At 44.6% G+C, this 24,962-nt stretch overlaps 1 protein-coding gene across 2 annotated transcripts in view; it reads right to left on the reverse strand.

Annotated features, from left to right (window-relative positions):
* The window catches only part of THBS2 (thrombospondin 2), a 46,068-nt gene extending 21,713 nt beyond the window's left edge, over positions 1-24,355 (reverse strand). Inside the window, exons 1-12 of one of the 2 annotated variants that reach the window (XM_035108527.2) lie at positions 24,126-24,353; positions 21,576-21,650; positions 19,580-20,136; positions 15,442-15,526; positions 10,959-11,152; positions 8,765-8,908; positions 6,897-6,993; positions 4,537-4,707; positions 3,882-4,058; positions 1,994-2,167; positions 959-1,086; positions 667-819 (exon numbers count right to left, since the gene is read on the reverse strand). In XM_035108527.2, the coding sequence (XP_034964418.1) occupies positions 667-819; positions 959-1,086; positions 1,994-2,167; positions 3,882-4,058; positions 4,537-4,707; positions 6,897-6,993; positions 8,765-8,908; positions 10,959-11,152; positions 15,442-15,526; positions 19,580-20,136; positions 21,576-21,650; positions 24,126-24,132 (1,962 nt within the window). In that variant the 5' untranslated portion in view covers positions 24,133-24,353. Of the gene's footprint in view, positions 1-666; positions 820-958; positions 1,087-1,993; positions 2,168-3,881; positions 4,059-4,536; positions 4,708-6,896; positions 6,994-8,764; positions 8,909-10,958; positions 11,153-15,441; positions 15,527-19,579; positions 20,137-21,575; positions 21,651-24,125 lie in introns of both variants that reach the window. The other variant, XM_060272833.1, reaches the window with a different exon arrangement.
* Positions 24,356-24,962: the final 607 nt, after the last annotated feature.

The following is a 24,962-nucleotide window of genomic DNA, read 5'->3' on the forward strand; positions in this document are numbered from 1 at the left end:
GGTGTGTCAAACAATCCCTTATATTAATGTGCTGGTTCTCAAGTGCAATGCATTAAGAATATGTTAGTGAAGAACCTGTGGCTGAAGGACTAACATAAGAACACGATTTCTGGATCAGACCAAAGACCCATCTGCTCCAATATTTTGTTCTCACAAGAGGTGCATTGGAAGCCCAGAAGCAGAACATGAGCACCAGAGCACTCTCCCCATTTGTGTTCAGTCAGAGAGGCATATTGCCTTTCTTACTGGGGATAATGTATAGCTATCACAACTAGTAGCCTTTCCATAGATTCCTCTAATCCCATTTTAAAGTCATCCAAGTTAGCAGCCATCATTACATCCTGCGCTAAGTAGAATCAATGCCTCTCCTCTTATGCACTGTTACACCTTCTTGGCCCTTTTAAATTGGCCCTAATCTTTTTTTAAAAAACATAAAGAAATGACTTTTGAGATCAATTTCTTAAAAAGTTTTGAATGTCAGGTTTCCAATCTAAGGGGTGCATTATAAACATGCAAGCTGCACTCTTGCTCATTTCGAGATGCTGCAAGACAATGAAGTCTTTAGGACTGATACATCATCACCCTCTTTGCGCCATACTTTTATAGCAGATGGATCACATTTTCCATCCCGTTACTGGCCGCTGGCCTTCTTTCAACAGCACTTACTTGTTTTTCTTTCTTGGCAGCCTCTAGGCCCACCCCATAAGGCTGACTTCCTTTGTAGCGAGGAGGGCATGGCAAGCAATGGAATCCAGGATTGGTGTTTACACAACGGTGGTTCTGAATTAACTTAAAGCAAACGTCTGGCACTACTGCACACTGCAAAAAAGAAAGACACACACACAACCAGAGAGAAGTATTGAGTTATATCACTGAGGAACCTCCAACAAAGTTGGCTAAGTGTTTCCATTGGGTGGGGTCAAAATGGCATTTCTATATGAACCAAAACTGTGTCTACCTCATCAAGGTCTTCACAGACTGTTCCGTTTCCAAGGTAACCAGCAGGACATGCACCACAGGACCAAGAACCATCCGGGAAGCTGTTGCATTCAGCTCCAGGAAAGCAAGGGTTTGACAAACATCCATCTGCCAAAGCAAGGGGAAAGAGCATTAATTGTGTCAGTACTAAGTCAATCTCCTTATCTGAATACAGAGGATGAAAAACAGCTTTACAATGGTACCTCGACATCCGAACGATTCAACTTCCGAAGGTTTCGACTTCTGAAGTCGACAACCCTGGAAGTTTTTTCACCACACGCACGCGGTCGGCGCATGCACAGAACGGGCACTTCGACAACCGAAGATTTCGTCTTCGTAAGTTGAGGTACCACTGTACATCATTTCTTTATGAAATCTCCTCACCCACTTTGAGGCAACTGTATTAAAATTTACTACAAATATATTTTATATCAGTCCCAGATAGAGGATGCCACAAGGACAAGTTGTATATGAAGGCACAGCAGTAAGGATGGAGTATGTCTGAAACTGCCTAACTCAATATGTCTACTCCAGACTGGAAGCCACTCTCCAGTTTCAGGCAGGTGCCTTTCTTGGCACTCTCAGTCAAGACCCTTTTAACTGGAGTGACTGAATCTTAGAGAAGGAATTCAATATAGCATTAAGGAAATTGTTCTGTCAGGCAAGTATAAGTGCTTGTGCTAAAGGAGCAATCTCTCTTCTCCTTCCCCCATGCACTGTTCTTGGCGGTCTTCTAACACACACATCCCAAGCCAATCGCTGGGAGTGGAGGGGGGGGGAAGCCCCATTGTGCTGGCAAAAGTCCTTGTGTGGGCTTCTACAAGCAGGACCCATTAGTTGAACCCAGCCCAAAGTCTGCTGCATACAAATCCTATGTTCTGCCACTGTGCAGTTGCTGCTCCAAAAATCTGCTCTAGCAGAATGGTTTGGAGTACCAGATCCCATATGAGGCATGAAGTATACCTGGGTATCTTTGTTTAGAACACAGCTAACTATCCATCAATGCCACACTTACCTATTGGACAATCCTGTTTGTTGCACATATCATGCTGTATGACATCTCCCATGCATGCCTTTCCGCCATACTGAGGCTCTGGGCTGTTGCAGAGTCGAGATCTTTCACGAATCCCTCCGCCACAGGTAACAGTGCACGCAGACCAAGGAGACCAAGGGCTCCATCGACCATTGACTGGAGTAGGACAGACAACAGGAAAAATTAGCATGGGCAGACACAGTACAGTCAAGAAAGCAAAACACTGACCACACAGAGTGGTGTCATTCAGTGATGTCAAGAGGTTATTTCACCTGGCCACTTCACCAGTACAATGAATACAAATTTTATTTCTGGTCTAGTCAAGGAACCTGAAAAGAATCTGCTCAAATTGCAAATCTGCTCAAATTGCAAACTCTATTTTGGCCATAATCCACAATCCTCCTACTCAGAAGTACCCCATTCAGTTCAATGGGGTAAATAGAACAAAAGGGTTGTAGACGGCAGCCACTTCAGACCCCTGAATCCAATAAGACAACTGGCAGTCCAGAAGGAAAATGCAGTGCAAGAATGCATATTTTTGCTCACATAGTAATCTATCCCAGCTTTCTCTCCACATGACTTTGCCCATGCATATATACAAATACAAGCAACAAATCTGAATTATGCCGTTTTCATAGAAAAGACTCTGAATGTGATTTTGCAAGTGGGATTAAGATGCACCTTGGCAAATTCAGGTTGCACAATCAAAGTAGAGTTGATGCTCTTGCACAACAAATCTGCTTTACCCTCACATGCAACCCCAACCCCCCCCCCACACACACACCAAAAAAAAAAACCCAATACATTTTGCAGAGAGAAATTGATGGAGGAAATATCTGGAAGATGTTATATAGCCCCCTAATCAGAATGAATGCTCACTATAAAGCTGACATTGTCTAACCTCCCTGCAAACTTTAGGCAAACAAATCAGGAAGAATAATCAACAAATAGAAGCAACTAGTAGTTGAAAGGTAGATATCAGTTTTTGAAAACATTGCACATGCTCAGGCTATAGCAGTTCCAGCCCATATTCATTGAAGTAAAGATAATAGGAAGAGGCAAATTTCAAGACAGAGACTGAGGTTCTACTTGAATTTCATTACTGGTTAACTAAGGAACTGTAGACTTCACTCTCCTGCTAGAACATGCTTTTCATGTAGATGTTGTTAAACTCAAATAATGAGAATAATGTCAGGCTTTCATTATAGAACACCTACACTATCCAATATAAACCCTTCTATTTGCTGAGCTAGGAAACCTCTGAGCAAATAGTGGAGTTCCGTTGATTTCAAAGGGACTTACTGTCTTGTTAATGTGCACGGAATTGCAGCCTAAGTCTAGTAGAATGCTATGAATCTATTCAACGGTGGACCACATGGTGGGACACCATCAATCATGTGACTTCTGCATCGCTGCCTCTCCAGGAGTGGGAGGCAGTAAGTAGAGTGAGTTGATCTGGTGTCCACACTGGTGCATTTCCACCATGCCAACTCATGCTTTCCCCCTCTACCTCCTGGTAGACCAGAGGTCAGATGAGTGATGCCACCAAATCACCTGTCACATAATCTATTTATTGCCTTGCACAGCAACCAGCTTTCCAGAAGGGGTACTTTGAAAAGTGAGCAAAAGGTTACCCGTTCAAGGCAGACCCTCTAAAATAGTGTACTGGAAAGTTCTACTGCCATAGATTCCTTTATGCCATGCATACTTTTTATCACTTTATCTGAAGGGCCAGATGGATGTGGATTCAGTCTTACAGAGCCCCAGTTGCTGATCCCAAATGTATAGGAGAGGTTCTTTCAGCTTGAGTAATCTTGACATCTAGACTGCAGCCTTATCAGAGGATGAAAATTCAAACCAAAACACTTACTCGGACATGGGACTCCTTCACATTCTTTCGTTTCCCTTCCGCTTCCTTTGCAGCCTTTCCCACCCATCTGTGGGATGGGGGAATTGCAGAGACGTATGCGAGTTATGTTGCCTACCCCACAGGTCACAGAACAGGAAGACCAAGGGGACCAGTGGCTCCAGCCGCCATCTTGCCGTACTGATCAAGGAGAGAAAAAGAATCACAGTTCAAGGCCCTGTCCCAAAATTCTCAAAGGCTCTAATGGAAATCCCCCTTTAATGCCTAGCAGTGTAAGGAAACCTGTGTCTGCAGTACAAATACCAAAAGCAGCTGTGATTATCTGACAGTCCACACCAACTTTCAGCCATGTCTATCAGTGTCAAAGGGGCCATATGTTTGCTGCCCCCATGTACTAACCTTAGCTGGATAGTCCTGTGTGGACAACAAAGAGCAGTTGTCCACACCTGTCAATTATCTATTATCTACCTCTTTGCCTTGTGGGTAAGGGGAGTAGTTCAGGTCACATCTTAACATCTGATGAATCTTTTAAAAAGTCACATGAGCTCTTTCATGCTTTCTTTTGCGTACAAGATTGTTTCCAGGTTAGTTGCATTTGTTTGTTTGAGAAGCAAAGGAGAAGTTACAAAGATAAAAGCTTGACATTACAAGCACTCACTGCGATTGTCGCATTTCCCGAGGGAACAGGTTCTTGTTTGAATGGAGGGCCCTCGGCAAGTATTGCTGGTGACATCGCATGACCTTCCTCGCTGCTGGGTTCCAGATCCACAAGTGACAGAGCATTCTGTCCACTCAGACCAGGGTGACCAGCCTTCTTCACTGTCGTCAGCTGCAAATCAGAAGAATCATAGAGGTACCCTGAATTGTCTGGTTCACAGGTAAAAAGCCTGCTGGAATTTGCAGGTATATTAGGGAGCCAAAAAAACATAAGCCAAAACAAGCAAACAGGTGAGCCAGTGCATTTGTTGGGTTAGCTCTTCAAAGCTTAAGCCCATATACAAACTGAAGCACTGCGCAACCCAACAGCTACACATTATAATTGTTGGCATTGTTTGTCTTACACATCACTATCAAAGCACATTGTCCATTTGGTCTCTAAAGCTATGTGCTCTAATTGCGTTCTGTGTTGGGACTGCTCACAGGTATTCAAATCAAGAAAGGACCAAAATACTCAAACATCACATTCCAGCCTCGCTGACACTTTGTTTACTAAATCTGTGGGGCAAACAATTTGAAAGGTTTCAACTCTCAGGACCTCTTAACGTGGCTACCAAAACTTCAGTTGCCCCCAAATGGAAAACCTTACAGGACTTGTGACATTCACTTTGGTATATTAATATGTAGATTTTAGTATTAACCGGGAAAAATAACTCATAAATTACATGTTGCCAAAGGCTTGGTGGACCCTGCAAAAATTCTATGTGGTTTGGTGGGATTTTATCTTAGATACAGTGGAACCTCGGTTTATGAACACCTCGGTTTATGAATTGTCGGTTTACGAACGCCGCGGACCCATCTGGAACGGATTAATCCACTTTCCATTACTTTCAATGGGAAAGTTCGCTTCAGTTTATGAACAGACTTCCGGAACCAATTACACCAATGCTTTGGGTTAAGTACGCTTCAGGCTGAGTACTCCGTGGACCCGTCTGGAACGGATTAATCCACTTTCCATTACTTTCAATGGGAAAGTTCGCTTCAGTTTATGAACGCTTCAGTTTATGAACAGACTTCCGGAACCAATTGTGTTCATAAACCGAGGTACCACTGTACAACTAACGCAGAAACAAAGGACTCCCTCTGCACAGTACAATGTGAAATTTAGCTTTCCTAATGGTCTTAAGTACTGTACCAATTTAAGTCTCTCCCAGATATACTGTGTTGCTTTTTTTGTACTTCTGTTATTTTTGTTTGATTTACTTCAATAAAATCTTTTTTCTTTAAGTGTCCCATTTGAAAATTTGCTCCCAACATGAAAATCTCTCTCCTGTCTGAGAGAAAGAAAGTTTCTCAAGGCTTCTCACTGGTTTGTTCACATGGAGCGTGAGCTTCACACAGGAGTAAACCAGCAACCTCTTCCCCTTGTAAAAACTGAGGCTGGCTGAGGCTGATGGGAGTTATAGTGCAGCAATAACTAGAGGGTCGCAGGTTCCCCATCCATGCCTTAGCAAAATGGCAATGATCCCAGAAGTCAGAAACCTTGCACCTCTCTCCTGCTCCTCCTTCTGTCATATGTTATTCCCTGCAGTACTTTCATCAAATGAAGAAAATTATGCAGGTGGCAAGAAATCCAGGGATCACCCAAGCAGTAACAGCACATAATGTATAGCTAGTTAAGTGTGCAACACTGACATAGGAAGTCTAGCAGGAACCATCTGCAGCCTTGCTCTTTGAAGACCCAGCAAGAGGTAGAATCATAGAATCATAGAATCGTAGAGTTGGAAGAGACCACAAGGGCCATCCAGTCCTACCCCCTGCTGAGCAGGAAAAACCATCAAAGCATTCTTGACATATGCCTGTCAAACCTCTGCTTAAAGACCTCCAAAGAAGGAGACTCCACCACACTCCTTGGCAGCAAATTCCACTGCCAAACAGCTCTTACTGTCAGGAAGTTCTTCCTAATGTTTAGGTGGAATCTTCTTTCTTGAAGTTTGAATCCATTGCTCCATGTCCGCTTCTCTGGAGCAGCAGAAAACAACCTTTCTCCCTCCTCTATATGACATCCTTTTATATATTTGAGCATGGCTATCATATCACCCCTTAACCTTCTCTTCTCCAGGCTAAACATACCCAGCTCCCTAATAAGGCATCGTTTCCAGGCCTTTGACCATTTTCGTTGCCCTCTTCTGGACACGTTCCAGCTTGTCAGTATCCTTCTTGAACTGTGGTGCCCAGAACTGGGTACTATTACTTCCCTTGATCTAGATGCTATACTCCTATTGATTCTCAGGTCTTCAACTGAGACTTCTCTACTACACAAGCTTTTAACAATAAGCAATCCTTGCATGCCATACTTACAGTGAGAGCAAATAGGGCAGCACTCGCCATCAATAAAAGTGGGACTGACACAGTGAACAGCTGGGCATGTGATTTTATTGCATATCGTTTTAGAGTTCTGTATATGCAAAGGGGGGGAAAAACACATGGAACCATTATCAGTCAATCTAAATACCCTATCATTTGGCAGAACATTCTTCAAATGAAGGAGAAAGTAATATGATCATAGAATTGCAGAGTTGGAAGGGACCCAAGGCTCCTCCAGGCCAACCCTCTGCAATGCAAAATGTTCAATGCAAGAATTATGCTTGAGTACCTAAGTTTGCCCCATTGCAAAAAATGCACATCCAAAAGTGCAAATGTCACCATGCTATTTTCCATCAGAGACTTATGCAACTGACAATATGAGATGCCACACAGAAGAATGGGTTATAACATCCTCTAGTCCAGGCATCCCCAAACTTCGGCCCTCCAGATGTTTTGGACTACAATTCCCATCATCCCTGACCATTGGTCCTGTAAGCTAGGGATCATGGGAGTTGTAGGCCAAAACATCTGGAGGGCCGAAGTTCGGGAATGCCTGCTCTAGTCGATCAATAATAAAGCTTGTAGTTTTGTATCAGTGACAGCAGGTCGGCCAAACTGTACAGTTGCATCCCCATTAGGGTTGATGATGCCAGATTTAGTTAGTGGTGCAGCATGAGCGAGAGAGGAGGGCCCTGGCTACTAAAGGCCAAGGAATTCAACATGGGGTGAGGTGAGCAGATTTCCATCCACACAATGGGAATTGCCCTTCTTTGCCACTCTGCAGCACCTTAGATTCCTCTAAAATCTGCTCTGGGGGGTTATGGGAGAGGAAGGGAAAATCCCTTTACAGGAGTGGCAGTCTGCTCCACTGATGTATTGATTCAATCCCAAGAATATGTGGTCATCCCTCAAAACTGTTTATCAAAGGCAACCTGCCAAATAAATAATAACAATAATTTGAAATTACAGGGCAGTGCAAAGCCCAACAGAAAGAGATAGATGCCTATTAAAATAGCCCATTACAGTGGTACCTTGGTTCCCGAATGGCTTGGCTCCTGAACAAATCGGCTCCCAAATGTCGCAAACCCGGAAGTAAGTGTTCCAGTTTGCTAATGTTTTTTGGAAGCCGAATGTCCATTTCAGCTGTCGGCATTGTTTCCGGGGGCAATCAGAAGCTGCACCTTAGTTTGCAAACATTTTGGAAGTCAAACGGACTTCCAGAATGGATTGATTTCGGGAACCAAGGTACCAATGTACTCCTGATTGGATGCTGTAATGGCGCTGTGTTGCTTTCTCACGAGTAACGCGCTCCGATCTCCGTAACTGGTTTTTACAGAGTTTTATTATATACATATGTACAAGACAGAACACTAATGTCCATGACCGTTCAGTCCGAGTCAGAATCCGGAAGTGCCGCTTGTCGGCTCCGCCTCCAGCATAACAACCTTGGCACCCTCAGTCTCCTCCTCTCCTCTCTACGCTTTGCGCCCCCCCCCTGAATTGCTGAGGAGATGGGCAGGCGCAGCCCCCTCCCCTCCTGAACTGCTCAACTGCTGAGCAGGTGCTTTAGCCCCTGGTGCCTCCCCTTCCTCAGCGCTCTGGTCCGACCCTCCAGACCTTCCCTGCTGGCTCATTGCACCCTCAGCATCCCCAAGCTCCTGCGCCTCCTTTCCTGGCTCCGCACCAACTTCCAAGTGATGCTGTGAGTCGTCAGCATCCTGGAGCTCCTGCAGTTCAAGGAGCCCTGGCACCACCCTTCCGGGCTCTCTGATGACCCCTGGTGCTCCCCTGACAGATGCAGAGCGGAAAAGAAACTCCGTGTGATTGGGTGGGGAAGAGTAAATGATTCATTGATGCCTTACCTGGCAGTGACATTTTGTGCAGCTGTCCACAACCCAATGCGAATTATTCATAAACTCACGGCCATCTTGCCAACAAGCCGACTGGTTCTTGAGTGTTTTGTTGGGGCCAAGCAGTTCCGACACAATTTTCTCATTCACCTCAGACTGTACAATGAAACAGGTAGCATCAGTAGCAATCAATGAGTTGGCCTTTTTGCAATGCGCCATAGTCAGAGAAGGGTGAAACGCTCACTAACCCTCAGCATAGAAAGCTAGGCTGCTCAGAACAGATTCCTCCTTTCACCCAGCTAAACTGAGCCAGAAAAGAAGCAAACAATTCAGTGAGCGCACTATTCCTCTGGGCGCTAACGTCCCAGCTAATGTTACAATCTGGGCTTGCAGCGCTTACACAGATCTCCATAAATTCTACTGAAGAGATTTTCTTCCAGTATCACTCATCTTCCTTAAAAATGGAAGATGATTTCACTCTTGAGACATGTGCTAGACTACTTCAGGTCTATTTAAAATGTATGTGAAGTTGATTCATAACACAGACTGAAGCAGACAATGGAACAAAAGCCAGGCAATGACAAACAAGGCGCATTCGTGTATTTTCTATATGATTTATCAAGGCGCCTGCATATACATTAACCCCGTGCAATGATCAGGGCTGGCCTGATGACTTCATGAGGTGGGGTGAAGCAGCCACCTCAGGAGGTGGGAGCCCCTGAAGGCACCCCACCTGCCCTACCGCTTTCACCACTGGCAGAGAAGCGGCATGCAGCATCAATGCTGATTTGCTGTGAGATCTCGGCAAAATCTTGCGAGATCTCACAGAGCACGAGAGATTTGGTGATTTTCAGTGAAATTTCATTAGATCTCGCTGGATATCAACGGTGATGTTGGTGCCGCTTCTCTGCCAGTGGCAGTGGGGCAGTGCAGCAGGCACTTTCCATGTCACCTCAAGCAGCAAAATGGGACATGCCACCCCTGGCAGTGGTAGTTTGTGCAGCACACAAATACTTTAAGGATTAGCCACCAAGAGCCTTTCCAGGGTTTATAGTTTTCCAGGAGATGGGTAAGCATGGGACTGGGTAGGTGGGTCACTTATCCTTCCCTCATCTGCTCCTGTGATGTTGTCCCAGAAGGCACTGCTACCTACCGACAAGTCCCTGCATCCCAGTAATCAGACTCCTAAATGCAGTTGCTGGAATGCAATATTTGCACCAGCAAGTGCAACAGTACCCTGCATGTGGTGGAGAGGGCAGTTTTGCCAGTGTCACACACGTATTTGGATGGTGCCAAATCACCTGGCACTAACCTAACCACACCCATTTGAGCACGGAGGCAAATCTAGTCCTCTCAATTGTCACCTTCTCTCCCCCCCCCTCCAACCCTGGAGACTGTATATTCATCCTTTCTCTGGCAACTGGGGGGCGGGAATCACCCAGCTGTCTCCCATGACACAGTATTGTCTTAGCAGCATCAAAGCTGTCCTTAATGTGGTTCACGCGAATCATTCCATGTGCTGAAAAAACATATGGAAGCGGGTTGCGGAGCCCAGCAGTCTAGCCCATCATTGCCATGCTCCACGGATGTCTGCTTGTTCAACAGAAGACAGACATTCTCCCTACCTACAGATGCAACCTGGTACAGCTCCTTCTCGTGAGCAGGTCCCTCCTTGCATGGCTGAGATCTACCCGTGTACATTGGTACACACATATAACAACTTGCAATGTCTTTCAACTCGTGTGTTGGGCAGCACACCCAAAGCCACAGCAGGCTAACTGACTGAAGATTGCTAACTGATTGTTGGGTAGGGGGAGAATGGAAAGCTGAGGGAGAGAGAATGGAATGGAACATCTTTCAGAAGGACATGGCTGGGTGGCTGGAACCTAGAACAGAAGCCACTCCACCCCTTCACAGCACTCAGAATTTTCTACCTAGTGTGTGCTTCTATAACATGGGGCGCCCCTGAGGTGACATCAGAACTAATACACCACCCCACTATTATCAGACAATTTTCATACAATACTTTGGCATGTTTCCAACATGTATAAGTGTTCTCTTTATCCATGTCTGGTAGATACCCAAACAAAGGGTTTATTGTAGTTATTGGTTTATTGACGGTTCATTTGTTGTTGCTAATCTTGAGGCGCAATCGCTGCAAATGAATGACCAGACACCTAGAGCAGAACACACAGGTGATACCTACCACTTTGTCTAACTTTTCTGTTAAGCTGTTGACAACAATACGCAGTCCAGTGAGTTCCGTAAACATAGACCCTAGCTCTTCACAAGAGCGATCACAGAATTCTGCCTTTTTCTCTGTGTTTTCACCAACATACTCTGTCATGACAGAAGGAAGGTGAAGGATCTCGGTGCTCTCGTTAATCGTGTTCACTTCAGCTGGAAGGGAGGAAGTAAAATAAAACCCATTATGTATATGCAACAGCTTTCCCCTGATTACAACTTTTGGCTCAAATTATACATTGGTACTAAAGGTGGATTGTAACTGTATCTCCCTTGGAGCAAGTTTGATGCCAAATTATACTCAAGGGTTGGATGTCGGCCCCTTCCAATTATAGTCATTCCTTTTCACAGTTTAGATTCCAGCTCTCAAAGAGGTCTGCAGGTTTAGAGGCAATGGAAAAGTCTTTTAGGAACACAGGACAGGGCAACTGAACATATGCAATGTTAAAAACTATCCACTTAAAAGCATAAGTATGGCTGATTGACATCCAATACCTTTTTTAATCTGTTGTCGGAAGGGGGTTTATTGGTTTGCTTTTGTTCTTATTTTTATTATGTATTTTGTGGTTTTTATATTGTAATTTTATGTTGTGAACCACTCTGAGAACTACGGATAAAGGGTGATATACAAATATGAAGAAGAAGAAGAAGAAGAAGAAGAAGGAGGAGGAGGAGGAGGAGGAGGAGGAGGAGGAGGAGGAGGAGGAGGAGGAGGAGGAGGAGGAGGAGAAGAAGTATCACATGTTCCCAAGGTTTCATGATCACTCTGGCAGTGGGGCAAGAATAGGTTGAATGCTTGTTGACCTTTTAATCCCAAAGAATTATAAAAACACAGTGCTGATAAAATGAACATTTTGGCTTGATTAATTGAAAGCAATAGCTATAGATATAAGCAGTGGCAAGAAGCCATGAGAAGGGACGAATTAAGACTGCAACCCTATGCACCTTTAGTTGGGAGTAAGGCCTATTAAACAAAATGCAACTTAGTTCTGAGTAAATGTGCATAGGCTTTTACTTGCAAGGTTCTTTTTTCAGGGAATGTTATTCTCTCCAAGCAAGCACTACTTTCTGGCTCCCAAAATTAAGGAAGTAAAGGTTCAGCACAGCCCTACCCAGCACAATTTATTTTAAATGTGTGTCTGAAGGGAATGAAGAAGCACAAGCAGCATAGTTTTTTCTAAGCAGATGCATTTGTAGCAGAAGCTTTTGCAAGGCAGCAATATACGTCAATCAAAGCATACTTGCTGCTGGCACAGTGCTTATGCCAAAAGAGCATGTACCGACAACAAAACCAGACTATAAACTCAGGGACACTTCCTCCCCTAGTTGTTATGTTTCTTGGCCAAAACCAGATCACTGAATGGGGAAAGAGTAGCAAGCATCTCCTTTGCACGCACGGAGCTGTGTTACTGTCATCCCCTTGGAGTCTCAGCCACATTTTTAAAAATAGTGCAAATTCAGATGACATGCATCTCATTGTGGATATGCAAGAGGATACTCCGATACCTCATTATGATTTTGGGCAACTTTCAGTATGACTTATAGGATCTCATCTTTTATTGTTGAGGTGGTCACTTCCCACATGCTTGGGAGCCACTGCATTATTCAGAGAGCAGTTGGGGGGCTGAAAGTTTATTTTGCTGCACAAACTAACCCCCTCACGAGTAGTGATACCCTACAAAAAAATTGGCACAATTTGGCTGTAAATGGAGTGCGCACCATCAGGTACAGCATACTATATACTAAATCGCAAGCAGAAAGAAAGGCTGTATTCCTATAATCAGGGATCGGGAACTTGTAGACCTCTAGATGTTGCTGGACTTCCAGATGTTGCTGGGGACTCCAACTCCCATCAGCTCCAGGCAACATGGCCAATGATCAGAGATTATGGGAGCTGGAATCCAACCACATCTGGCAATCCACCCCTGCTATGCTATTGGAGCAAGCTGCGCTCCTACCACCCAACAGGTTGAGGGCATTGAACACTTCATAGGCCACAGGCAAGCATGGCTATCCCCATTCTATGATATCAGGTAGATACTATGCATATGTACCAGGGAAGACGTCCTACTGGAATTAGTGTGCGGTATTTAACTGCTGTGTCCCAGCAGTGCAAGGATCTCCATTTGTGCAACAGGACTTTCCGCATTCTCCTCCCCCCAGTGCTTCCCCCAAATCTTCTCCAGAGGGGAAACCCCTAGAACAGATTTAGGGGAAAATAAGGGAAAGAAAGGCAGGAAACATTCCATTTTTCAAGGAGAAATCTTTGCACCGACAGAAGGAGAGACTACATTGGCTTCCACCGACTGGGACCCACTTCTGAGTAAGCATGCAGGCTTGATTTGCACATCATACCACACATATTTTCACTAAAACTGATGTTCCTTAGGTATCCTCAAGAAACACTAAAGCAGCCATATATTTAGTGGTGGTGAACAGAACATAAACTTTTTTACCAAACGCCATTGTATTATAAAGGCCTCATTCGCAGTAGGGATTACCGGGACCACACAAACATGTGGTCTCCCAGAGAAGAGCTCACAGCTACATTGCTGCTCCCTGGTCTTCTTTACTCCTGCACTTTGCTGAGCTAAAAGGAGGTTTGGCTTAGCATGTTGGGCAAACCCAGGCTCATAGTTTAGATCTCTCCTTGCGACCCATGAGCTGCAGCTAAGAATAAACCTTGACGGTACCTTGGGCTTAGTGAGGAGAGAGCTTAACCACAAGTCCTCATTCAGACAACACAGGATGCCATAGAACGGCTTAGTTCATCACAGTGTGGGATGAGGAACAAAATGGCCAGGAAGGAGCAAAGCAGCTGAGAGCTCGTCTTGAGGAGTCTACACATCCATGTGGCCTCAAGAAGCCATAGTTTGGCTTACCATATCATGAAAACCATGCCAAAGTCATTCTATATTTCAGTATTACAACAAGGGGAGGAACCCACTCGAGGGTGGCCCTTAAAACTTGCTCATTAATCTGTCACTCTTTTCCTTTGCTTGTACTATCAATGGCACAGTAACAAAAATAATCGAAGAAGGTCATGATCTGACAGAGATGTATTAATGTAAATCAGGAATGATTCCAGGACAGCAAATAATATTATAAAGCATTCTAAGAGCAGAACTGCATATTAGATCTGAAAATAAACAAAGACATAGAAATACAGCTAAAGAATCAGCAAAAAGCTTTGGGCAGGGAAATGATTAATTGCTGCTAATGGAGCTAATCAATCTAAACATGGTGACAACAGTTAAGTAAACATTTTCCAAAAGTTTATAATGAATTGTTTCCAGAGCTAAGAACTTTAAATATCTTGGCTGTAGACCGGAAACCCTAAAAATGCAACACAGCACAATAAAGCAATTTATCATGAAATGCTACTTGTTTGAGTGTCATCTCGTCTCAATGAAAAGATGTATTCTTGCCATGTAGACACATGAAAATTTATGTAAGTCTCACATGCGACACTTTTGAGATCATTAATTTCAGATTTTGAACCGAGAGTTTTTAAGATTACTGTACTAAAGTCAGTGCAGTAGCTTTGTTGGCACAAACTATGGCAGAAACACTAAGGGTAGACAGCCTGTGGAAGTGAAAGGCAACATCTGGGACCAGCCTATGATGGGAGTCTTATATCTTTCCACTTTCTGATTATTTTCCCCTGGTTAAACACAATTTACTCTGTAAGTCAAAATGGTTCCAAGTGGAAATGTTACTACTAATGTGCAATTTTATTTATTCATCTTGAAAAGTAGAACACAGCCTTTCAATGCAGCTTCCCAAATACTTCACATTTGATCACCAATGTTGGCATTCACTTGTCTCAGGCTTTGTGTCTTAAGAGAGAGGCAAAAAGGGGGGGGAAGCTTTGGCCTTTTAAAATAAGTAATAAATAACATATCTGGGGACGTGTTTCGACCTAAAATCCTCTTTTGTACTGTATGTGGGTGTCAAGGATAAAGGATGCTTCTTTAAAGATCAGCATTCATACAAAAGAGTCACCTGGCAATATCATTCTTTATAGTACAAAGGAGATACAAAGCCCTGAACAATTCAGGTTCAGGGTACCTTAGGGACCGCCTAAACCAGACATCCCCAAACTCGGCCCTCCAGATGTTTTGGGACTACAACTCCCATCATCCCTAGCTAACAGGACCAGCGGTCAGGGATGATGGGAATTGTAGTCCCAAACATCTGGAGGACCGAGTTTGGGGGTGCCTGGCCTAAACCCATCCTAAGCTCCATGACGGAGGTCATCTGTAGATGTGATTGGTTGTCGTCGTCGTCCCCCCCCCCAGTTGGTGAAGCTCATCGGATAGAGATTTTAATTGGTTTCTCCATTCCGCCTATTATTGGAAGGAGCCAATAAAAACTGGTGGTATGTGTGGCCCCTCCCTCAAATTACAGTGAGCAATAAGAATGGGACTTTTTCTTCTTCTTACCTGACTGGCTCCTCTGGCATCCTTTGCTGCGCAAGACATCCTCTATTGATGTTCCAAAAACTAGATGAATATTTTGGAGGAGACCCTGCAAAGAAGACACACATGCACAAAAAATGATTGTATCAAGGTCATTAGTCTGCTTCCCTCCTCCTTCAGAACTTCTTCAATCTTGACTGAACTTAATCCTGCATAAATTGTTCATTTATTTTAGTCATTTAAATACCATATATTCCACCCTTCTTCAACAGACCCCAGGGCTGATCACCACATAATTAAACAGAGAAATGAAGCCAAAAAAAGCCCTGCACAACAACCAATCAAATACTGTCATCAAAACAGGTCAGATATCACATTACCCACAGGCCTGGCAGAAGAAAAAGGATTCTAGCTGGCAATGAAAACTATGGTGCCAGCCACATGTTGCTGGGGGGGGGTGTCCAAAGTCAGGGTGCCTTTACTGAAGAGACCCTCTTGCAAACTATGAAGCTCCCTTAAATATAAGTCTAATAACAGGGCTGCCACAGACAACCTTAAACCTTGCATTTTTCAGGTAGATGGGTCCAAAGTCAGTTAGAGATTTTTACATGAATTTGGCTCAGTGTCTAATTAGCAACCAATGCAAGTGTTTAAGAACAACTGTATCATGAACTCACACAGACACCTCAAGAATCTGGCTGCAGAGTTTTGCACTAGTTTCAGTATTCGGAACATCTTCAAGGGCAGCCCCACATACAGTGGATTACAGGAATCCAAAAAGGAGGTTACTAGAGCATGGGTCCCTGTGGCCAGGAAATCCCTGTCCAGGAACAGCCATAGCTGGTGAAGTAGTCATAGCTGGGGGGGAAAGCACTCCTTGTCACTGTGATCACCTGGAACTCAAGTGTCAGAGTTGAATCCCAAAGTTCCCTCAGACTTTGCACCTGGTCCTTCAGAGTGAATGCAACCCCCTACAGAACAGGCCATTTCCCTAACTCCTGAACCTGGGAGCTTTCTGTCTTGTCAGAATTCAGCTTTAGTTTGTTGGCCCTCATTCAACCTCATGCTGTCTTCAGACATTGGTCAAGCATCTTCACAGCTTCATCTGAAGCCATTGTCAAGGAGAAATCTGTCATCTGCATAGTGGTGACACTTTCCCTCAAATCTTCTAATGACTGCTTTGAAAAGTTTCATATAGATCCCTAATGCTAATAGGAATATCTGAAACCAGAGAAACCACTGAAAAACCCTCCCAACTCACAGAGTCAGTTCAGGAGGATACTATGGTCACAAGCCATTGTGAGATTTGAGGAGCATCAATAGGGTTGTACTCCCCTTGTCAGTCAAGGTGGCCAAAAGCTACACTGCTAAAACAAAGCCTGAAGCATAATGGAATTGGGTCAAGCACATTCCTCCAAGCACACCTGCCTCCACCCTCTCCAGCAACTTGTCCAAAACCGGGATAGTTGCTACTAGGTGACAGTTGTGTCTTTAGGGTCCAAGGAGGGTCTTTTGGGAAGGGAATGTACTGGCCAAACACTCAAATGCCTTATCCATGTTCCCCTGTCTCAATAACTGAACCCGATCCCAAACCAGCCAAGACAGTGCTTTAGATGCCTCCACCAGATTGCATTAACAGTGGTGTCAAGGTCAGACCAAATATGTGTGGCTTTGCCCTCAAAGTGCTTTGCAACTTTTCAAGGTAGGTTTACAAGGGCTTCAAAAGCTCCACCACCCAGAAAAGCTATGCTGGACACAATCCCCCAGAGCATTCAGGATTCCATCAGATTCCACCAGTCTTCAAGCACGGACAATCCGAATAGGTCCTCCATCCCTGCATAGGGGTACAGTGACCACATATCCGAATTGCTAGAGCAAATACTATTGTTTGTAGCTAATAGGTTCAGGACAGTAATTTCTCAGCATAGGAGAAAATATTCCAGCAGCTCTCTTGCTAATGCATTGCCAGAAGTTCTAATTGTGAGTTTCCCCAGCCACTCTGGGCAGCTTACAACACATAAAAAATTGCAAAACATCAGGCACGGGCCTCCTCAATCCTCTTAAGAAGATGACACCTTTGCTCCAGTCAAACCAAAGGCAATAAACGAAGAACAAACCTTGTTTACAACTCATGATTTGCCTGAAGTGAGACAAACCATGAGCCCAGATTTGGATGCAATGTTATGCCAAACTTTGGCTTAGTCCTGAGTAACACGGCAGCAGCAGAACTGGAGGAGTGCAACAGCCATGACTTTAGCTGCGGGAACCCACATGGATTGGCTTAGTGTCACATGCAAACCAATTCCCAGTATGTTCAGCAGCCAATGAGCCACCACAGAGCTTTCAGTAAAAGCACTCCAAACCATCCAGCTGAACTCTGCTTAATTCAGGTGAGCAGTGGAGGTTGGCATGTTAGGACAAAGGAGCCACTGCCCCACCAACTTCAGTCTGCCTTCAGCCAGCCCCCACCTGCCTGCCTGCCTGCTTCCTTCCTTGCAGCCAGGCCATAGGATGGCACTGCCTGTCAGCCTCCTCCCACTGTCCCTCAGTGTTGGCCTTGGAAAACTTGATCAGGGAAAAGCAAAGGAGAGGAACACAACCAGAATTTGTTGGCTCCGTCTGTCCTTGGCTCCACCTAGTGTTGGTCACCTTGCCATCCCAACAAACACCAGCCTCTACTATGTGGTTAAGTTAATTCTTTAGCCATCAGAAAGTGGAGCTTTTGGCTCATCCTGTGAGGAATCATCCAGTTGAAGGAAAAGCAAAGGTAGTATTCTAATAGTCAAGAGATCGAGCACCCTTGGAGGATTTCTTCAGGAATGGTATGGGGTTCATTTTTACCTGACCATGACATTTGCCATTGAGGCCAGAAGAAGATGCAGTGCAGAACAATGGATTCCTGCCAAAAACAGCAGCCCCTGTGTTTCCCTCCTCTCCTCATAAGTGTAGCTAACAAACTGTGTGGCTGATCTTATTAAGTCATTCCCCCATCCTACCCCAGACATGACAGCCAGTGAGGTGTAGATGTTACAGCCGCAAATCTTAACAGACGCTGTCAGTGCAATTTCTCCCCAGGAGCAAACCTCACTGACTTTAATGGAGCTTACTCCCTGGTAACTGTGTAGAGGACTGAAGCCCATATGGCCTCCATGCTGCCAATCTACAACTTTTGGTGGACATTCAGAGGTTTGGATATAGCAAGTGGGCCAAAAAGTGTCAGGGTTTTAGACAGCTCCTTCTCCCATCTTGGAGTGGCTTCTGGACAAACAGCTGAAGAGACTTGTTGCATAGTGCTCACCCACCTTTATGGAAAACATCTCCATTTTCACTCCTGTGACCTTGGCACAGAGCAAAGATGAATCAAACAGAGATAGCCCTTCCTCACTTGGGGCAAATATTCCTGCATCCATATACAATTAGATTAAGTATGTGTGAAGAGCTGTCAGAAAGAGATCAGCACTGTCATTGCACCAAAGTCAAGGGAGAAGCTGGTTCTCCAAAAGTGCCAATTGAATCCCCTCTAATTCTGGTCTAAGAGTTTACATTGTTAAGCATACATAAGGCAAACTAAGACCCACTAAGTTCATGGGGACTTTCATCCACATAAACAGGATCCGGGGCCAGCACAAGACATTCTGCTGTCTGAGGCAGAGCAGCCACCGTTTCACCACATTCCTCCCGTGCCCACGGATTTCTCCCTCTGCTGCGCAAATTTGCCACCCTTCTCATTGCACAGTCCAAGACAAAGGTCTCAGTGGGGCTACTAGGTATGCAGCCCTCTGTCAGGATCTCATTATAAGGCTGCAGTCTTGTTCACACCAACCTTGGAGGAAACCTCATTGAATTCATTACACTGGTACCTCAGGTTAAGAACTTAATTCGTTCTGGAGGTCCGTTCTTAACCTGAAACTGTTCTTAACCTGAGGTACCACTTTAGCTAATGGGGCCTCCCACCACCTCCGTGCCACTGCTGCACAATTTCTGTTCTCATCCTGAAGCAAAGTTCTTAACCCAAGGTACTATTTCTGGGTTAGTCTGTAACCTGAAGTGTCTGTAACCTGAAGTGTCTGTAATCCAAGGTACCACTGTACAACCTCTGGGTAGATATGCATAGGGATTGAACTGCACATCATTGACCTCACAGGTGTTGTAGGTTACCTACCCGAAAGTGAGTTTCTCTGGCAGATCCTTTTGTCACATACATTCTACTTTTCTCTGCTTTCAGGTTTTCATAGAAAGGCTCCTCCAGGCTCACACTGTCAATGAGGTCGCAACCAACATAGAGACTGTAGTTTTCCCCGGCTACTTGTACGGTGATGTTCTTCCATAGTGAATCGGCTAGGTCCACGTCTTCCAAAAGATACTTCTTCCGGAAGCCATCTACCCAATAGGAAAGTTCGAGTGAATTTTCTCGGCCATTGGAAACAATCTCAAACTGGCGTTGACCGGTGCCAGGGCCGTCCAGTGCCAAGAGGGTGCCCCTGGACAGCCTGTCCTGCCTGAAAGTGGCTACAAGAAGGAAGCCCTCGTTTCGCTGTATCAGTTTAATAATCTGCTTTAATTTCTCCGAGTTTACCGGAGGTATGTGATCAAACCGGATGAAGCGGTATGCTGGGAGACTGGAATTGTTGCCCCGAAATACTTTTGCTCCAATTGTCTTCCTGTTTATGTTGCTTATTTGCAGCAAGTCAAAAGTGGGCTCGTCCTCTTGGCCGTCATCTGCAAAGGCAACAACATGAAGGAACATGATTAACAAAGAAATGTAAGGCATGGGGTTATCTCATTAACCCTCACTTTATGACGCAGGTCACAGATTTTCACAGATGGAATAAACTTAAGTTAATTTGTTCAAGGCCAGCCAGCTAAATGGAAATGGACACTTAAGTCTCCCTGATCAAAATCCAAGACACTTCCAATGAGCCACACTGACTTAAATGATGAAGAAAATGATCTGACGCTTAGGGTGGGTGCATGCTCAGGGAACCATCAAACATTATAGAGAAACAGTAGTAGCAGTCCATGCAGATGAGTGATCAGTCAAACTTGGCAGTCCACCTAGCCTGACCGTCCTCTTAAGGGACTTGTAGAAGATTCTCTCCTAGCCCTGCTATCTGAGATTGAACCTGGGACCACATATAGGCAATGTTACGAGTCCTACCATTGAAGCCCCCATCCAATTGGGATTATGGCAATCTGAAAATGGTGGCTCTTATGTGTCTTTGCCTATTACTTCTTTCTAATGGGATGTGAATAATGGCTGTTCATTTGGCACAAAACACCAAATTCAATGACTCCATCTACTTGGTACTGCTTCTTGGAAAATGTGTGGAAAATATCCTTCATGAAACGGAATGGCTTAGATCCAGATATGTCTTACTCAAGTTGAAATATATTTCCACTTGTACATGACTGCCCCCCAAAATTCTCCTAATTTATCTGTATTGCTGCAGACTCCCAGACCCCATCATGTGCCTCAACTCTCAGGATTGATTTTTTTTGGGGGGGGGCAGATGTGATACAAAATAGTGGGCAAGGGGGGGTGCAGAAAACCCCACTGTAGTTGGAAGGGAGCCAGGAAACCGCACTGGCTATGTAGAAGTCTTCTCTGGATCCAGTCCAACAAAATTTCAGATCAAACTGTCTGCAAATATCCAAAGTGACAACCTGGATGCCTTAGGGATGCCATATATAAGCTACTCTGAATTTTCTTAGGGAATAGTAGGATATCAATGCAACAAACAAACAAACAAACAAAGCATTTTTTGTCATTTTTCAGCTTGCTAGCTGAATCCTAATTTCCAACAAGGAGAGCCAAAATATAAATACATTTTAGCCAACTAAGTAGTTGGTGCTCTAAAGGGGGGAGGAGGTCTTTACACCACAAATTATTTTTACCAATTGATGCCAACCCTCAATTTGATCTACATACATATCCCTCCACTTTCCTTGATGCATTTATAGTAAGGTATACTATCTATGCAGGCTAGTTTCATATTTCAGGCATGCGATGGAAAGAAATAATTGAGCAATTATTCTCAAGACCAAGCCAAGTGAGCGAGCAGAAGCCAAGCTCTTTTTAAGCATCAGGCTATGGTTGCCAGAGCTTTTGTCCACTCTGGAAATACTTGGCCTCAATGCTACGATATTTAAAGACCTACCTTGAGCCTCTGAGGAAATCCAAAAAGCTAGCAAGATCGTCAGCCACAACAGCCAGCTCCTGTCCTGCATAATGCCTATGAACAAAGCAAGATGTGCACATTGTTGATACTTTTGTCTGTTTTTAAATTTTCCCATGTCTCCCACAAGCTTACAACAGAAACAACTACTTTGAAAGCAAATGTTGGTTCTGTCAGATGCTATTTCATTGTTTATTTATGTCACCTATTTCTAAATTGTTCTTCATCAATTAATTGCCATTCTATATTTATGCTTCGCTGTTGTGTTGTTTACTTGCAAACCACTCAGAAAACTTTCACTGTTGTGTGGTAGACAAAGATTAAAAATCAAACCCATCAATCGGGCATTTTTAATGAATCCTGGTATATACTGCACTGCAAACAGGACATTTATTACTTCTGACAATGCCTCTATATGTGTGAGAACCCAGGTGCTTGATCCTGGCTTGATTATGAGAACATTAGTGAAAGCACACACTTTAAATGCACTGTGCAGGGGGAGGGGGGAGGCTCAAGTGTTTAATATCCTTCCTAATAAATTCAAGGAAATATATATGATACAACCAGAATTGTCTTCAAAAGTTTTCCATGAGACGTCTGGGCTCTCAGATAGTCTACTAGTTATTGCATCTCTTAAATCCACTTTTGGCAAGCCGTAGAGCTACATTCTTGAAAGATAATGGTATTTCCAGCAGCATTTCACATGTAATTTAACTTATATATTAAGCTACAATAGCAAATTCCAGTCTCTCCCTGTCTCAGTCACACTCATTCACACATACATACTCTTTTACTGCTGGAAAGGCAGAGACAGCCTGCTTCTCTATACCAATTGTATTACATCAGGATGAAGTGGTGCTACATATCCAATCCAATCTGCACTCCAAACTCCAGTTACCTGGGAGTAAACCTCATTGTATTCGGCAGCATTTGCTTCTGAGTAGACACTGTTAGAACTGCAGCCCAAATCTTAGGGAAGTCAACAAGCACAAGAATGGGCTACACATCTGTCTTGTGTCTGAATGGACTCAGGAGAGTAGACCTAGCCCTCTGCCCGATACATTTCTTGATGATGTCTATACATCCAAACTTCTTGAATGGATGCAAATTTAAACTCATGACCCAGCCAAAGTTATAGGTCTACAGCTGCAATCCGGAGTATATTCACTAGGTGTCCCATTGAACTAAGTGGCATTTGTTTCTGGGTAAATCTCCCCCATTCACAGCTTGCATCATTATTTGCTGCACTTTCCCAAAGAAGACACCCAAAACTGGATATTTTTTGTGCAAGGTGAATATTTCCAGAAGTGGGGCTGTGCACATAATTAATTCCTCTGCTTAATTATGGTTGGATTGTACGCGCTACGGGCTACAAGGATCGCACCGTACTTTGAAGTCACCTTATCAACCCATGTCCTTAGTTATCATAAGAAAATCAGTGCCATCCCTAGACACAGAAAGTCTACAATGATGCTATAGACAAAGGCCAGGTTCCCCTTAGGAAGGTCTGCTGTCCTGCTTGAACTCCAGTGAAATGAATGAGAGTTCTCATGCGGTTCCCATCACTCTCACAGGGATTTGTACATGAGAACTTCCTCATGACAGTGCCCCAAAGGAGTTGCTGCATCTTAGCCTTGAGCCCATTTTTTGGGAAGTATGATTCCTCTTTCCAGCTGCAAGTCTTATTTACATGGCAGTAAGTCTCACTGAGCTCAGTGGGACTTCCTTCTAAAGAGAGATATCTAGGGTTGTACCATACAATGCACTAGATATTGATCAGACCTGTCAAACTGCTGTGAGCTTTTACTTTGTGTGTGTGTTCCTAGCTGCCATTCCTGACAGCAGGGCTTGCACAGGAAAACTTCCCAGTGGTGGATTGTGCCCTTTCTTCATCCAAAAGATCTACTCCCTTTTTGAGCCCAGCAAAAAAAAGAAGAAGAAGAAGCTTTCTTTACAAGGAAGAATTAGGGAAAGAATGAAAAAAAATCGGAGAAACTGCCCAAGATTGTTGACCAGCAAAGGGGTTGAAAAAGGCAAGAATTGGGGCCAGTGCGATCTTAATCGTCCCATTCTGTTGGATGACATTCCCCTACGATTTACTCAGAACAGACCCACTGAAATTAACGAACATGCTTGAGTTAGGTCCATTCGATTCAATGAGCCTACTCTGAGTAAAACTTAGTTGCATACCACCCACTGAATTCAATGACCCTTACTCCCAGGTAAGCGGAGTTAGGATTGCAGCCTTAGGCTCCAGTCCTAGGCACCCTTCTAGGTTGGAAAACTGCACACATAGGATGCTTGCACTTAATCTCCTTTGAAGTCAACGGGACTTGGGTCCTGCGATCTCTCCCCCTTGATTTGGCACCAGCCCATTTTCTTTTTTTATTAAGACGACCCTAGGGAGCAAGTCTCCTTTAACTCCTTAGAGGTGGTGCTGCCCGGGTCTCTCGAGGGCGTCCCTGCGTTGACCCCCACCCATCCACCCACAATCCGGCTCCAACCTGTCCCCGCTGCTCCCAGTGTCGTTACCTGGCATGCAAGTCCCCCGCGATGCTCTTGAGAGCTGCCGCTTCCCAATGCAACTCCAAGCAGGCGGCGGGTTTCCAAAGTCCCGTGGCGAGAGCGCGAAGCCAACTCAGCTCCCTGCAAGGGCAAGTCCTCGGCCGGGGAGGGGCGCGCAAAAAACCCGCTTCGCCTCTTAGCCGGGCTTCTTTTCAAAGCGGCGCTCGGCTCGCCTGCTTTATATAGGCTCCTTTCGCATGCGAGGCCTGTCAATCAGCCAGCGGAGGAAACGCTCTTGGAAGGCGTCCCTCCGCGGCAATGACATAATTCCCCATTCCGAGCGGACAATTTGCTCGCTCGCCTACCTGGAAAGCGATCCCACATCCAGCCACATCCTGAACCCATAGCTGCCAAGTTTTCCCTTTTCTCGCGAGGAAGCCTATTCAGCATAAGGGAAAATCCCTTAAAAAAAGGGATAACTTGGCAGCTATGCCTGAACCACAAGAATCACCCCCCCCCCAATAAAAAAAAAATTGGCAGCTCTTCGTCTGGGGAAGGGGAGGAGCGAGAGGAAGAGGCAGGGTCACACCTCCCATTCCTAATCACTTGGGAGGAATTTGGGTGTTTGGGGTTTTTTTGTTTCTGTTTTCACCCAGGGATCTGATGATCCAGCTGGATTTCTTGGTGGCACAAACGGGTCCAGATTCTGGATGGCCGCTTGGAGAAGAAGCAAAAAAAAAAAAAAAAAAAAAGAATGCTGAGGAACAGAGAGTTACAAAGTAATAATAATAATTTTATTATTTATACCCCGCTCATTTGGCTGGGTTTCCCCAGCCACTCTTCACCCAAAGCTGAAGAAGTGCC

Source organism: Zootoca vivipara, chromosome 3, assembly GCF_963506605.1.
Source record: "Zootoca vivipara chromosome 3, rZooViv1.1, whole genome shotgun sequence".
In the NCBI taxonomy this organism is placed as follows: domain Eukaryota; kingdom Metazoa; phylum Chordata; class Lepidosauria; order Squamata; family Lacertidae; genus Zootoca; species Zootoca vivipara.